We start from the raw sequence: 16,514 nt of genomic DNA on the forward strand, positions 1-16,514 counted from the left end.
TGAAGCAAATGAAAAGGAATAAATTGGGTTTTTAAAATAAATAAAAAGGTTGCGAAAAGACAGAAAAAAACAAAGTAGATATGAACCTAAATGGTGATAATGAGGGTGTTATTTTGATTTTTCAAAACAAAAAGAACTGCCACATCAGCAAAATCATATTATGCCTGCTGATGTGGCAGTTATTTTGTTTTGAAAAAACAGGACGATACACACATTTGATAACACCCCAAAAAATTGACAAGAAACACAGCTCTTGACAGAGATTGATTAATCTATAGATGGACAGGAATAGGATTTATACAGCCGACCCCAAAACAGTTGGAATTGAGACTTGAGTTATGTGGGATCTAATATTTAGAAAAGAAAATGAGCAAAACACTAGGACCCACAATGCTCATGTGGTGCTTGGAGGTGGGCCCATTTACAACAATCATCATGCTAAGTTGCTAACAAAGTAACAAGGATATGATAGCTCTTTGTGTTTATAAGATGAAAAGATGTACAGTTTTGTTAACAGTTTCAGGTATTGTTTCTCTTCTCTACTTCTAGAGAGATAGTTTAGTACCAGTTCCTTCAAACTTCAAAACATCCACATGCCACCTACTAAAAGTACTGATGAAATGCCTCCAAAAGAAGGGCAGAGACTTGGTTTTATCACGTGGAAGGGTTGTTGGGCTGAAATCTGTCCAACGTGAAAGACCAAGAGGGCAACACGTGAAATCCTCCCCTTTTGCTGACAACTAAAATACACAGATTATATTGAACCAATGCTAATGTATTATGTATATCCTTCTCTTCGTGCTGTTCATTCAATAAGGCATCATCAATATCAATATCAGCATCGCACGACTATTTTGCATATTAAAATAACATAGTACGAAGCTTTATAAATTATTGTTTAAAAAAAAATGCAACTAGAGAGAGAGATTCTTGCTTATTTGTTGCAGAAGTTCAGAATATCATGAATAAAAAAAGGGGGCATAAAAAACTGGTATTATAGAAATACGAGAGTCAAGAAATTTCCCAGATTCTCATATATGTCAAGCAAGACCTGATTAGGGTTTTCTTATTATGTGTGCTTCTAGACATATCTTATATCTTATATCTTGAGAGTCAAGAAAAGAAAGAAAGGAAGGAGTGTGTAAGGTAATTGAACAGAGTAAAGGTGCTGTGGGCGTATTAGGGACTGGGCTTCATAAGAGAGAAGGTAAGTCACTACTGCTTTATAGTGTATTTCTATATCATAGACTATAAGTTGGACTATGTAAATCTCTGTATTTCTTGAGTTTCTCTGTTTTACATTTCTCCTATGATTTCTCTATTTGCCAATTGTTCTCTGTTCTTGGGTAGTTGGGTGTATTCATTATTCTGCAACACATACATGCCATATAATGATGCATGGCAATAACAATCTCTTTGAGGAATCTCCCTAGCAAGAAGCAATGCAAGGCTGCCAGAAAACTTAACCTCCATTAAGACCAAAGTGGGATCATTACCTCCTGGACACCTGTAAAGCCCACGTACAAACAGTAGAGCTGCAAAATAAGTCGAATCAAAATTTGATCCAGTAAAAGCAGGATTTGGATACCTCCCTTGATCTTACCAAATCAGATCTTATCGGAAAAAGCAATTCGTGTAATTAATGGATTGAATTCAAATGTACCCGATCCAATCCGTCATGATCCGATCTGATCCAATCCATTAATTATGGAATATTATATGCTATACTCTATATATATTATATATACTATTTATATTATATCATCAAGTTTTTTTATTACAATTCAAATCGGATTGGACTGGACTGATAAGATCTGAATTTGAATTTGAATTTGAATCATAATCTTGAAAAGTCAGTGGATCCTCATCAGATTCGGATTGGTTGGATTTCTCATCAAATTGGATCGGATAATACCCTATACTGAATCCAATCCGATCCTTTTGCAGCCCTAACAAGCAGTTTCTTCTCTATGGTTGTTCATTTATCCGACTGAGCCAGGCTTTGCAGCAGTAGGCCTTTGACCAAATACCACCAGATGGTTGCTCTGTTGCTGTTTCTAGGGTCTAGGAGATTTAAAAAATAAATAAAAATCTACAATTCCAGAAGAGGTATTAATCCAGTAAATGTGGCAATCATCAATGCAGAATACGAGAGGTTATTTTTTGCGGATGATCATGGATTACAGAAACTAACAGAAGCTAATTCTCTTGATTTTGTGATCAATAGGTAGCTTGTTGGCATATGCAGCATTTAGTTTGATAATTTTGACCCCAAAAATAATTATATGGCCTCTGTCTTTTGTATGAAAATATTCTGTGGTTCAAACTATCAAGCACATGTTGTGCATGTTTAGCAGCGAAACACAAACGTCATATATACAAGAGGAAGTTAAACAAACAGCTTATGATCTTGCAACAGAGACATAACAAACTCTAATGGAGTCCAAGAAGTAAGAATATTATGAACATAATTAAAAATTAAAAACAAACATTACATGAAAAATATTGCACATTCTAGACTAGAACACATTTTCACAAATCTACTTAGCTTACCGGTAACAATCAGAAAGTTTAGTAATTTATATACAAAATGAACAAGTTTACCTTTTTACATTTTAACATGTATCTGTAGACCAGCATACACTGTATCCGTCACATCAAGCTCCCCCTCCCTGGCTGGCTGAGGCATTAGCCATGCTGTTTGAAGATCTTGGGACCCATTGGCAACATTAAGAGTCCGTTTGGTTTGCATCTGGAATCGGAATTGAAATAAGAATTGAAATCCTTTGGAATCAGAATTGGAATAGTCTATTCTCATAGCCTGTTTGATTCAGACAGGAATGGGATTTAATTCCCAAGGGAGAGGCAGGGAATGGCCATACCCTCAAATGGGGAATTGCCACTCCAGCAGGAATGGGAATGGGATTGCGATTCTACTCAACCAAACACTTGGAATTGGAATAGCCCATTCCAATTCCAATTCCAGACCCCTATTCCCACAAACCAAACAGGGCCTAAGTTGTTCTGCCTGTGCAAGTATGCATTAACTTCTATTGGTAAATATCTGTATGTCAACGTCCCCTGAGCATTATATGATAACAGCATAATATGAGCAAATGGCCCGATTTGAGCAGGATTCTTACTCCACAAAACCTGCAATTGTGTGGGATACCAAAGTCCTCGTATGGGGTTAGTCTAATAGAAAGTACATCCATAAACAATACATATGTATTCTATCAGAAGGTTCCCTCACCTTGATACATGGTAAAATTCATCAGTAATGTCAAGTTTATATAGTTGGGACAGTGAATTGAGAATGAACATATTGATGATGCATCACAAATAAGTTATACATAAGGGAGGATTGAGTTTGATGGTCTCACTGGTTTCCAAGTGCCTTTCCTCGCTTGAAACCTTCTACTGAACAAAAATATCAGTTGGTAATAAGATGGATGCAAACAAATAGCTTAGGCACTTGGTCCCTTAGACAAATTGTAAGGGAAATTATAAACCTAAAAAGGGAGCTTAGAGTACAATTCAAATGGACTAGAAGGTCAGCAAATGGCTTGGCTGATGCCTTGGCAACGCAAGGAATTAACAAGGAAACTTTGTTTTGGGCATGTTTAAGACTTGTGATTTGGGGAGTCACCTTCTTTTTGAAGGTGATAGTTGAACCAAGAAGATCAATGAAAACCAAGCATTTAACAAATTATGCAAGTTCACTTTACCAAACCCACAAATGATACAGATAATACAAGTTAAAACTTTCTGTATAGACCACAATAATTGTATTAGATGAATCGTGTAAATTCTTCCAATATGAGCAACCCTTCTTTTGGTTGTCTTTATAAAAGTCTAGTCAACTTGGATCAGGTTTTAGGTCTCAGATGGTTTTAACACTTGCATTGACGGTCACCAATCAAAAGTAATTCCAGAATACAGCATTTCATAAGCATGGATGTTGTGCTACAGAAGAACACTGCCTCAACAAGCCTTCAAGGTCTTCAGGGTATCTCCACTGCCTCAACAATTAATAATTAAAATATCACTATGTCTTCAAGGTCTCCCCAGTCCCCACTGCCTCAACAAATACATTTTATCTCATGCATATATAAAGGTTGCATTTTTTTTCTACATCACAATTCTACCTTGCATCAACAACAAACATGAAATCCGACAATTTTACCTGAAGTATAACATGGAATTTCACAAGCAAATCCATAACATACCAAATAAATCTCAGATTTAGCTATAGATTTTGAAAACCAAGACAGCCTCAAAAACATACTAACTTCAAGTTACAAGGCCACAATCATTAGGCCACAGAAAATTCAAGATTTGCCAGCCATAGCAACACAATCTTGCAAATGAAACAAGAGAATGTCAAATGCAGAGCACATGTTCAGTTGTATTCAAGGTTAAAGTACCTCCAAACCAATAGTCTAAACATCATCTATAAAATCCAGAAGCTTGCCTCAACAAGTTTTGCAATATTAGGACATGAAAATGATACATATTGGTTAATAGATTCCATGGTATTTGGAAATTGATGTGGCTGTAATGTGCCAAGGATCTTATCAACTGTCTCTTTTTTTTTTTACAATAGTTTTCTGTGCATCCTTGCTCGATTGGCCTTCATGCTAAAATTTTGCCAATTCTTTCACAAAATCCATAAGACCAGTATGGAAAAGCTTAAGTGCTTTTGACTCATTGTTTATCCTAGTTTCATCTGCTTTCCATTTGGGGTTATGATAAAGATCCGCTTCATCGTTCTCTCTATCCCTTTCTGTTCTTGACTCTTTATGCCTACTTCCCTCTGGCTGATGCCTGGAAATTACCATCATGAGCCAGTTTATTACAATTTTCAACATCCACAGAAAGACTAGAGGCCAGGGGCTTCTCTTTTTTGGGCATGGTACTTCCATTTTACTTAGCAGCCACAGAAGCTCTTGTGGTTTCTGTTGCAATCATATGTAAACCTATTCCATGACTGTATATATTCTTTTTCAATACACTCTGATAAGACTGCTGGTTAAGAGAAAACATAGTTTATCAGCATTATATACTGGAATGCCGGCCCTAGTTAAACCAGGATCACCATTTGTGACTTGATCGGTTGTATTCTGGACCACCTTGACCAAAACAAGTTGCTCTTGGCTTCCAGGGGATGATACACTTGGAGTAAAATGAAATGATGGTCAGAAAGGAGCAGATGACTCCTGATCATTTGCACTGAATTGTGATCAATACCCTGAAGAGATAACTGATAAGTATATCTTTGGGAACACCATGGAGAGGTATTTCTGGTAGAGCTTTGAGCAAGGAAGCATATCTAGAAGCATGATATCCTCCATCGCCATCCAAAATCATTTGGCCACCAAGAGGCTCAAAACCACAAGAGAGAAAACATTTCTTTTGATGAATCATAAGAAGAAGAAACATGAGATGACGAAGCTCCTAACCAAGAAGGGTAATTGTGTGAAAGAGTGATGTCTGTAGGAAAAGATGAAGAATTATCATAATTTGAATTCAAATAACTGAAAACTGATGAAGTATGATCATGCAGCATAAACTGTCTTCGCTGTTTTAGACTAGCTGCTTTATATTTCTCCCATAAGTAAATGAATAACTACTGCTTCTGTAAATACTTCCACTTGAAAAATGTCTGTACTCACAAACTAAACTACTCCAGGTCAAGGGAACCCCCCTCATAAATTCTTCAGTAACTGATGGCTTGTTATCTTTGAGGTCTTTAATGTGGTTTCTGGTTATATTCTTCTAGGAAAGAAGCAGCTTGTGGAATCTCAAATGATCAAGGGACCAACTAATACCAGAACCAGAAGTACCAAATTAGGCCACCTTCGCCATCTTCATTTCAGATGGCCCACTCCAAAATTCAATACTATGACTCTAAGTCAAGAGATGACTATTGTCAACCCTCCAAGATAATGCTTGACTTACCATCTTAAACCAATCCTCTTTAGGTCAAACTAAACCCAAACGGCCAAACCTTGGGAGAGCCTAAGTGGATTTCCTACCTGATGGTGCGCGAGCTGGATACTCCTAGCTGGAAGATGATCCGAACACCAATTGCGTGGCAAGCTGGACCAAGCTGCAAGATAATAGAGTAGAGAACCTGGGGTGGCTAACCTGGCGAGGTCGCTCCGATGCTTAAGTCAGTACTATATTATGGATGTGAGCTGAATACTTGAATGCTTGAGTGCTAGTGAGTAAATAATCGCGCGTACCTTTGCCTTGGGGTTTGATGTCCTTATATAGTGGAGTAGTCGTGGATCTTACGAAAAAGCTCTGGGATCTCCGGGCTGCGTAGATAAGATCTGTTCCGTTTTTGAAGGAGAGTAATGTGTCAGTTGATAAGGTTTATCGTTTTCCTCCGATTCGGGCGGAGTGAGGATGAGTCCTGTCGTGATCTCGAGAAATTCGGGGTCCGTTGGGGAGGCTTCTGGAGTCGATTATGTGGCGCTTCGGCTCTTTAGCTCCAAACTGATACTTCGGTTCTTTAGCCCCGAACTGGATTGGGTGTCGAGGTGCCTTTATGCCAAGATGATTTTGGGCTGAGGTGACTGAATACCCGAGCTCTAATTGTTGCGGACTGGGTTCCTTTGGCTGAGTTGTCACCCCTCGAGTAGATCGCGTCCATGTGACCTCTTCTTACTAGGTCATGCCAAATCACCCTTCATCACTAACTTTCATAGTAAGTCTGTATTTCCCTCAACCTGGAATAACAATGAGATTGTAATTTGGGGGTCAAGGAGGCACTCCCTAAATGTTGCACATGACAGTGAACAGTCCATACACTTAATGGACTTGAGAAACAGGCCAAACACATATTGGACATCTAACACCCTTGCCTTTAACATATGCATGTATCAAGGGGCTAGCTACCATCATTAACTGACAAAGCCAGCTGTTATTGGAGTATAACAACACATTCTCACACTCGATGTTAGTGTATTTTGGGAAAGTGATATAAAGTAACTTTTGACCTCTTATAATCACATCCTATGGGTTAACAGTGTAGTAGTTTTAACTTAATCAATGTGGTAGCCCTTACCATAGCCAAACTATTCTAACAGTGGGCTAATAGAAATAACATCAAGAAAGATAGTCAACCCCATCAACTTCAGTTGCTCAATAGCCTACAAGTACCCCCACTACCAATCAAAGGGAAACATTATAATCTTGGCTTAAGCCTATACTCTACCTACAGTTATCACTGAGTCTTAGAAGCTTTGAAACTTTGAGAAGTAAGAGTGTTGTCAAGGCGTTGACAGTCGGATCTCCAAAAGTCCAAGGAATGGCAATGGAGTGAATCAGTAGGGGAAGAAAGGGAGTGTGGCTGGAACCTGACACAGGCTGCTCTTTGTACTCCCCTTGAGAGGGATCAAAACAGACATAGTTCAGACAATTTTCCAGTGGTGGAGAAGAGAAGCGGTGAAAGAGGGAGAAAGGGAGAGAGAGAGAGAGAGAGAGAGAGGTCTCCCTAATTCAGGATTAAGTGTTGTTTATATAATTTCCCTTTTCCTAAATGAGAGATTTTCTGGAATTTTCTTGGTTTGATTATTGGACTGGACTGATTCATTTTTGGTTCATGGTGGACTAAACCGGGTCTACGCCAAAGCGAATTTCCACCCTCTTACACCTTAAATGCACAGCACACACTGACCAAGCAATAATCAACCATCTCTTCTGTATGCACTAGTCCTAATCAATAAATTTTACTCCTGTATATTTACTTCGATTACTAGTACCTAATAATAGTTTTGGTGGTTCAGGCTAACCTCCTAAATGCTCTAGAGGAAACAAACCACCCTATGTGGGCCCACCACCATTTCAATCCATCCTACATGGGATTATATCCACTAGGGAGATCAGCTGTAGAGATAAATTAGTGCCAAAAAGGTATTCATCACTTTCTTTGAGGCCTTGAAGCTATCGCAGAAGCCACGGAGTGCAACTCAAACAATCAAAACGATAAAGACCTACCTGCTAATCCACGAAGTCCCACACCTACATCAATCTAAACAACCCCCTCTCTCCTTTTTTGCAAATTGCAACTAGCACTAACTAGGCCAATACTGACTTGGTAATAGCCCTAGCCCTACTGGCCATGATTGTGTAAAAGGTTTAATAGCAATTCATGTCCATGATCCAAGAAGTACACAGTCAAGTCCTCAATTTAGCTAAAGAGCTCCCCACACCACCTCCACCCTTTTCTTTTCACTAGTATTTGTGTAGTGCTTTGCATGTAACAAATTTTGTGATGATGATAGTATATAATATATTTTCAAATTTTTTTGCAATTTTTTATATTTCTACATCTATAAAAATTAATCTTATTTATCACATTTATGATGGTTTATTAATATAACGATATGTCCAAATAAAATTCTTGCAAAGGTAATGAGAATTAATAAAATTTTTATTATTCTTTTTTTTATAAATGAGTAAGATTTTACTCAAGAAAGATCAATATGATAATACAATACAGACTGCCCAAGGAGAGGCACGAGCTGGTACCTCTCCTACACAACAACAATGTATTACATTAGACTAGAAAACAAAAGTTTACAAAGCAGCCCAAAATAAATGTTCCCTTGAGGCCCCTTGCTTAGCTAACCCATCCGCTATGGTATTAGCTGTTCTACTCACCCACTAAGAAGTAAAAGTCATGTTCCTTGAAAACCAACTAACTTTCCTCAGAAGGTCCCTGTAGCACCAAATAACTGAATCTGGATTTGTTAGCCAACCCACAACAACTTTGGAATCTCCTTCAATAAGCAGATTCTGAACTCCTAACTGGTTTGCAATCTGAATACCTTGTACCACCGGTAAAAGCTCAGCTCTAATAGAATCTCCTATACCCATGGAGCCTGAGAATAAGGCTAAAATATTGCTGTCTTTATCTCTCAGCACCCCTCCTATCCCTGAAGGACCTGGGTTGCCTTGGCTGCTACCATCAAAATTCAACTTTGTCCAGCCTTCGGAAGGAGGCACCCACACAGTTGGTACCCTGTTCTTCCTGGTACTGCTACTAGCCACATTTATCCAGTTCCTCCAAATGTCATCAAAAGAGAATGTGTGAAAGGAGTTCAAAGATCTCAGCCAGTGGGTTGCCCTGGTCAAAATACAAACATTTACAGTCTGAATATTTCTCTCCTTCTCTTGGAATAGCCTCGCATTTCTTTCTTCCCAAATTGTCCACAAAGCAACAGCTTTAACGCACCTCCACATTGTTTTACCAGATTTTGTGGGCCACACAAAGGAGGGGTCAAGGAGTTGATGTACGGCTGTAGTCAAATTCCAACTGCACCCAAACAAGGCAAAGATCCAATGCCAAATAGCAGCAGAAAAAGAACAGGTTAAAAGTAAGTGAGAGCAATCCTCACCATTAGCCCTGCAAAATACACACCAGTTAGGAGACAAACACATGGAGGGCCTTCTCTTCTGCAAGCAGTCCAAAGTGTTGATCTTCCTATAGAACACCTCCCAACAGAAAATAATAATTTTAGGAGGTACAGGTCTAGACCAGAGCTTCTTAGCTGGAAAACCCAAAAGTCCTGGAAAGAGCAAAGGGACTTAAAGAAAAAGGCAAACGTGAAGTAACCTTTTGGATGAGGGGACCATAATCTCATATCAGATCTGAGGGGGTCCAAGAAAACACTTTCAAGTAGTGACAAAAGGTCTGAAACACAAGAGAGTTCATGATCCCTCAAGCCCCTACGAAACCCAAAGTCTCAATTCAGAGAGGGTGGAGAAACAGGTGTTGGAAGAAAGTGAGAGATAGCATTTTCCTTAAGAGCAGAATTGCCCACCCAGATGTCTTCCCAAAACAAAACAGAAGTACTAGAGTTGACATCATACCTGACAAAATTGAGGAATTGAGGGAGGATACTCTGAGTTGCCATCATGGCTCGACACGATACACCAGCATCCCATCCATTTCCCAAACTTCCATGTATACTATCTATCACCTCATGCCACAGCCTCTCCTCTATTCTATAGGCCACCTCCACAACCATTTTCCTAAGAGAGCTTTATTCTTTAAAACCAAATTCCCTAGACCCAACCCACCCCCCTCTTTCCTCTTACAAACTATTCCCCAATTTATTAGATGATCCTTTTTTCCTCCCCTAGCTCCCAAAGAAAATTTCTCATTAATCTCTCCAACTTCTTGGCCTCCCAAACAGGAATACTGAAAACCGAGAAGTAATAAATCGGCAGATTTGCTAGGGAAGCTCTCAGTAACGTTACTCTACCCCCTAAAGAAATATAGTTCCTCTTCCACGAAACTAATCTCTTCTCAAATTTTTCCAGAATCGGGGCCCAAACAATGCTCTCCTTAGGGTTGGCTCCTCTCTCAAAGTGCTTTATCAGAGATTTGAGGTTCCTTATTGTTCTCCTATCACCCCCTTCACAAAAGATTATTAGGTCATCAGTAAACTATAGGTGGGTCACCTTGATACCATTCCCTCCTATCTTCCAACCTCTCACTACTTCTTCCTTGTCTGCCTTAGAGATCAAACTGCTGAAAACGTCTGCAACTAGGGTGAAGAGGAAAGGGGAGAGGGGGTCACCTTGCCTCAGGCCTCTAAAAGCTGGGAAAAAATCCTTGACTACCCATTAACCAAGACTGAAAAATGGAAAGAACTTATGCAGCCCTTTATTCAATTACACCATCTAACTCCAAACCCACAAAACCCTAGGACCTCTAATAAAGAACTCTAATCCACAAAGTCATTGAGCTTTTCTAAATCCAACATGCAAACAAAACCTTGACTTTCGGACTTTCTCACTTTCTCACTTTCTCACTTTCTCATGTCCTCCACACACTCATTTGCTATTAGGATCTGATCCGTTATTTATCTCCCCTGAACGAATGCTCCTTGAGCTTGACTAACGATAGAGGGCAGCACTACTTTAATCCTCAAATATAACACTTTAGCCAGGATTTTGTAAATGCTAGTCACCAAGCCAATCGGCTTAAAATCCTTAGGTTTTTTTTTGCTTCTTTCTTCTTAGAGATTAGGAATATGAAGGTAGCATTAACTCCAAGGCTTGCTTTATTATTGTCCTCAAATTCCTTAAACACATCACAAAGGTCTTCTTTTACCACATTCCAACAATCATGATAAAAAGCCATAGTGAAACCATCTAGCCCAGGAGCTTTGGATATGTCCATTGAAAACACTGCATGCCTAATTACCTCTTCTTCAAAACTTCTCTTTAACCAAATTGCTTGCTCTTCAGACAACCTGAGCCAATCTAATCCTTCCAGCCTTACTTTATTATTCAACAGCTTCCCAACAATTGATTTGAAATGATCCACAAACACTTTGGCTATCTCATCTTGGTTTGTGATTTCCTCTCCATTCACTTCTAATTTGGCCACACAATTTTTTCTTCTCCTCTCATTAGCCATGGCATGGAAGAATTTTGTGTTGTCATCCCCTTCTTTGATCCATTTGTGTCTTGACTTTTTCCTCTAGGAAATCTCCTCTCTAAGAAGAACTTCCAATTCCTTCTTTAACCTTCTTCTTAAAATCCTTTCCTGCTCAATCATGATCCTTTGAGATTCTTTGGAGTCTAGACCATCAATCCTACACAACAAATTATTCTTTTGTTCCTCTATCCTTCCAAAATGCTCTTGATTCCACTCTTTAATCTTGGCTCTCAATCTCTTCAACTTTTGGTGGAACCTTACACCTTTCCGCTTTACCCCTCTCAATTCTTCATTCCACCACTCCCCAACCAAGCGTCCAAAGTCTGGATGAGTTAGCCACATATTCTCAAATCTAAAGGGTCGTGGTCCAAAGCCTAGAGTTTCTTGGCCTAATTGAATAGGGTAGTGATCAAAAGTCACTCTAGGAAGAATTCTAGCCACCAGATTCCTCCAATGATCCTCTCATTCTTCATTAAAAAGGAACCTATCAAGTTTGGAGCAAAAAGGGTTTTCTTGGAAATTAGACCAAGTAAAATTGGCTTGTAGAAGGGGTAATTCCTTTAGACCACAACCACATGTGTTAATTAAGTCATTGAAATTTCTCATGCTTGTTGTAACTGTTCTTTGGGGGTTATTTCATTCATTACAAAACCTGATTACATTGAAATCCCCCCGTAGGCACCACAAGCCATTCCACAAACCTTGTGTTTCATACAGTTCCTCCCACATTGCATTCCTTTCTCTATAAGTATTTGGCCCGTAGACATTAGTTAACACCAAAGTGAGTCCGTCCACCACATTTCTGAATTTTAAAGACAAAAAGAATCTCCCTATAAGTTCTTCCACTAGTTCTACAACATCCTCCCTCCAAAAAGTAACTATCCCTTCTAAGGCTCCCCAAGAGGGAGCTGAAGTCCAACAAACTCCTCTTGATTTCCACACACTTCTGACCTATCTCCTATCCAATTCTGCCAACTTAGTTTCCTGTAACATGACTATATCAGGTTTCTCTCTTCTTAGCAAGTCTTTAATTGCCCTTCTTTTTCTTGCACTCCCTAACCCTCTCACATTCCAACTAATGATTTTCATTGTGAGACTCCTTTCAAATGCCCCTTTCTAACACGGTTCCACCTTATGAAGAGCCCTTCCTTCTTTCTCCTCTTCCACTGAACTTGATATCGTCCTCTATATTTGAGATTAGTCCCTCCACCTCTGATCTCTTTTTCTTTTTCTGTCTTCTTAGCCGATCCACTGACTTCACCCACCTCCCTCCCCCCAACCTAGAACTTTTATGACGGTCCTTGTTCTGAGGAGTTGCTTCTTGTTCCCCACCATCTAATCCCTCCTCCTTTTCTTTATACTCCCCTCCAGTAATGCACAGATCTGCTCCCATATTCTTTCTAATTCTTCCTCTTGCTTTTTCTTAACCTCCATCTTTATCTCACTTCACTCACCTTCACCATTGCTATGATCTTTACTTTCCTCCCCACCTAAGGTTTCCTCTCAGGATGCTAGAGTATCTCTTTCAAGCACAGGAAGCACATCAATAACCAAAACCGAATGGACAAAAATACCTGCATTATTGGAGACCAAGTGAACTTCTTCCAAGGGAGAGGAACCGGCATAGGGAGGCAAGTCTAATCCTGTTTCCTATGTTCGGATCTGCATAAGAGATTTTATAGAGGAAGTCAACAACTTGTGGCAGAAACTGAGTTAGTCTTCCACTGCTGTCCAGCTTCAGGCAATTCATTACAGACCATTCTGGTAGAGTCTTTCCCTTCCAAACCAAAAACCTATTCTTCCTGGTCTAGGGGGCTAATCTCCCATGCGAGTAGAGGCAAAACCTGAGTCCCAGTCATAGTTTCCTTTTGCCATTCCATCGTATTCATCGGACCTCCCTCAAAACTTTGAGAACCTTCTCCCTCATCCTCCTGAAACAAAACTTCCATTCCGAAGTTATCTTCCTCAGTGATGTCCTTCGATTTTCTTAGATCGATGCTACCCAGGCTCACTGAATCATCTGAATCAGAACCGTTGTAATCTTCATCCTCAGAGAGAAAGTCCTTCCTAATCTCCTCTAAATCACTTCGTCTAATGCATCTTGAGTTGTGCTTTTCCAGCGATAATTTATTTAGCCCTGCCGTCGCAATCCATTGCAACGAGCCTCCAGAAAAAGCAGAGGTCAAACTTCCAAGTCCTAGGTCTGTTGGGCTCGAAGAGGAAGAAGATAGATGGTAATTACCATCTATCGAAGGCATACCCTTAGTCACATGGCTTTTTAAAGTTTGTTCTTTTAACTTGGGCCCCTGAAATGGAATAACTGTGTCCGCCTGAGAACCTTATATGGGCGAAAAGAATTCAGCCCATTCAGAACTTCCACCCCTGATCTTTTATAGAAGCCTCCTTTAGATGGCCCAACACCCACCACTCCCGATTTAGACGGCCCATATTTTGGGTTCTAGGGCCCACCAAAACCATTCTTGTCTTTTTCCCCTTGGCCCAACTGTTTAAACTCCCCATCTTCCTTTAGCTTCAATTCAACAGGTTTTTCCACCCCCTTTCTGGTCTTCTCACAGAAAGAAGAACGGGTGTATTTGAAAATTTGGAATCGGTGCCACTTGTAACTGCTTGGGCATAAGATTTGTCAAAGGCCTAGCAAATACCTTGTTGAATACATTTAAGACTTTCCTCCATCTGCAATGCTTTTGGACCTCTCAAATTTTGTTTGCCCTTTTTTGTATTACTCTCTTGTCCTTGAAGATCCTCCAATCCTTCGCTGCCACGCAGGAATTCATCTTCAACCTTTGCATCTTCCTCCTTCCGAGCTTCCCTCTACAGTTCAGCACTTCAGCTTCCATGGAAGAAGCCAACCAAACCTCCATGAACACTCCTTCTATGTTCACATTCACTTTTCTGGGTATATCCTCGGGCTTGACTCCATTCAACAATAATGCTGCAGACCTGAGGTCTCCCCAGAATACACCAGCCAGTTTTGCTCCACACAACACTGCTATCACTTCTACAACTTCATCCTTCCAAAGATGGAATGGTAAACCCACAATACGCACTACCACCCCATTTAGAATCCAGTAATCATTCCAGTTTGAAGAAGGAGACCATCTGAAAATATTAATCGAGCCAAAATCATCCTGCAAACATACAGAACCAACTCCTACTTTATTTTCCAGTGGATCCAGCAAGGCTTTGCACGTATCAAAGCGTGTTAGAATATATTCGGTTCTCAACTTCAAATGTTTTGTCAATAAAACAGCAATTTCCTTCCACCCTCTAGTTGGTTTATCAACTTGCTTGTCCAATCTCCTTTTTCAGACGTTACTAACAGAGCTGCGTTATTTCAAGTTTGCACCAAGGTAGAAGCAAATTGCCAAGGGGATTCGAGATTGACTACTGTTCTTGAAATCTCCCCTTTTCCTTCTTCTTTTCTGTACCTTTTCTCTGTTCTACTTTCACTCTTGATGAAAACTCCCTCAGAACCTTTGCTATCTCAATCCACCCCTGGCTCTTTCTTCCTTTAGGAAAACAGACCAGTTGCTTCCTGTTCTTGTCAAAGAACTCTGAAAGAGATATGAAGGAACCTTTATGATTTTTTCTGCATTCCACCACATACCTTCTTCCCACCTTTGTGATGAACTCTTTCCAGCTTCTCTCCTTCCCTTTTGCACTTGCTTTTGCTACAAAACCTATGAGCCATTCTACCACGTCCAAACCTACCAGCAGCACTAAAGCCTTCTTAGCTTCCTAGATTTTCAAGCTAATCTGCCCTCTGATTTTTAGTTCCTCCAACAGAAAACTTTTCGCCTCCACCTTTATAAATCTTCTCCATCAATTGGCCTCCACAAAGTTCTCCATCTACCTGTTGTTTCTTCTCTACATGCATCTTGAAACAACCTTATTATTCTTATTTATTATGGTTCATTAATAAAATTAATAATTTTTATCAATTACCTTCGGCAGAATTTTACTTCAGCTCCTTCAACCGCGGAAAACCTTACAATAAACTGCTATAAAAAATATATCACTTACTCTTGCAGATATCTTGCCATCTGATGATGTGGATTTAAGGTAATAAAAAGTTAACATGGTGGGAATAAAGAAGAGAAAACCATCTCCTACCTTAACCAATGAAAATAGGTTAAAAATATTTTTTTAAAAAAACAAGAAAATAGTTTAAAGAATAAATTGATCGTCCATTTGCAAGTTGGAAATCTATTCATGGTGTGGCCCAACATTGGCTATTGAGAACATAAGATGTACTTTAAGATTTTTTTATTTTAAATAAATGAAAGGGTAAATTGCTAAAATCTACTGTAAATTTTTTATCATTGTTGACACCCCCCCCCCCCAAAGTTTGGTAAATGTAATCACCTCCCATGAACTTTTTGACACAATTGCAAGAAGTAAACCCTCTTTTAGAATCTTCTAACAAAAAGCACAAAAATGTCCAAAATACCTATGTAGTTACTTTTGACCAAAATGTTTATTTTCCAAATTTTATCTTCATATCAATCACTACCCCAATCCCTTCTAATCTCTTTTTTGGAAATGATGTATTTTCCAAATTTTCCCTTCATATCAATTGCTCAAAGGTAAAACTGCAACTTTAAACTATATTTTTTTTGTTGTTCATAACATTTATATTGTTTTTTATGTATAAACCAGCCTCAATAATAATTACATGGGTATTTTGGATATTTTCATGCCTCTTGTTAGAGGATTTTACAAATGGGGTCTACTTGCAACTGTGTCAAGAAGTTTAGAGAAGGTGATTGTAATTACCAAACTTCATGGGAGGTTTGGGCAATGGTCAAAAACTTCAAGGGAGGTTTCAGTAATTACCATGATGTGTTTTCCAATTATTGAACAAAAAGATGGACTTTTGTGTATTTTCCATAACAAGCATTAAATGGGAATGTTAAATAGCATTTTTGCCATTGACTTGTTTTACAATTATGAAATATGAACAAAAACAATGGAGTTTTGTGTCTTTTTAGTAATAAGCATTAAATGAGAAAGAAGAGTCATTTCCTGA

The 16,514-nt window shown here is 39.1% G+C and overlaps 1 protein-coding gene across 1 annotated transcript; it reads right to left on the reverse strand.

Moving 5' to 3' along the window:
* Nucleotides 1-6,734: 6,734 nt before the first annotated feature.
* On the reverse strand, nucleotides 6,735-13,040 carry LOC148803500 (uncharacterized). Its single transcript, XM_088886918.1, has 2 exons — nucleotides 9,886-13,040; nucleotides 6,735-9,418 (listed from the first exon to the last, which is right to left on the reverse strand). Exons 1-2 carry the CDS (start codon nucleotides 10,041-10,043, stop codon nucleotides 8,677-8,679), a joined length of 900 nt encoding a protein of 299 aa, XP_088743044.1. The 5' UTR covers nucleotides 10,044-13,040; the 3' UTR covers nucleotides 6,735-8,676.
* Nucleotides 13,041-16,514: the final 3,474 nt, after the last annotated feature.

This window comes from Nelumbo nucifera, chromosome 1 (genome assembly GCF_055504915.1).
Source record: "Nelumbo nucifera cultivar China Antique chromosome 1, China Antique-T2T, whole genome shotgun sequence".
In the NCBI taxonomy this organism is placed as follows: domain Eukaryota; kingdom Viridiplantae; phylum Streptophyta; class Magnoliopsida; order Proteales; family Nelumbonaceae; genus Nelumbo; species Nelumbo nucifera.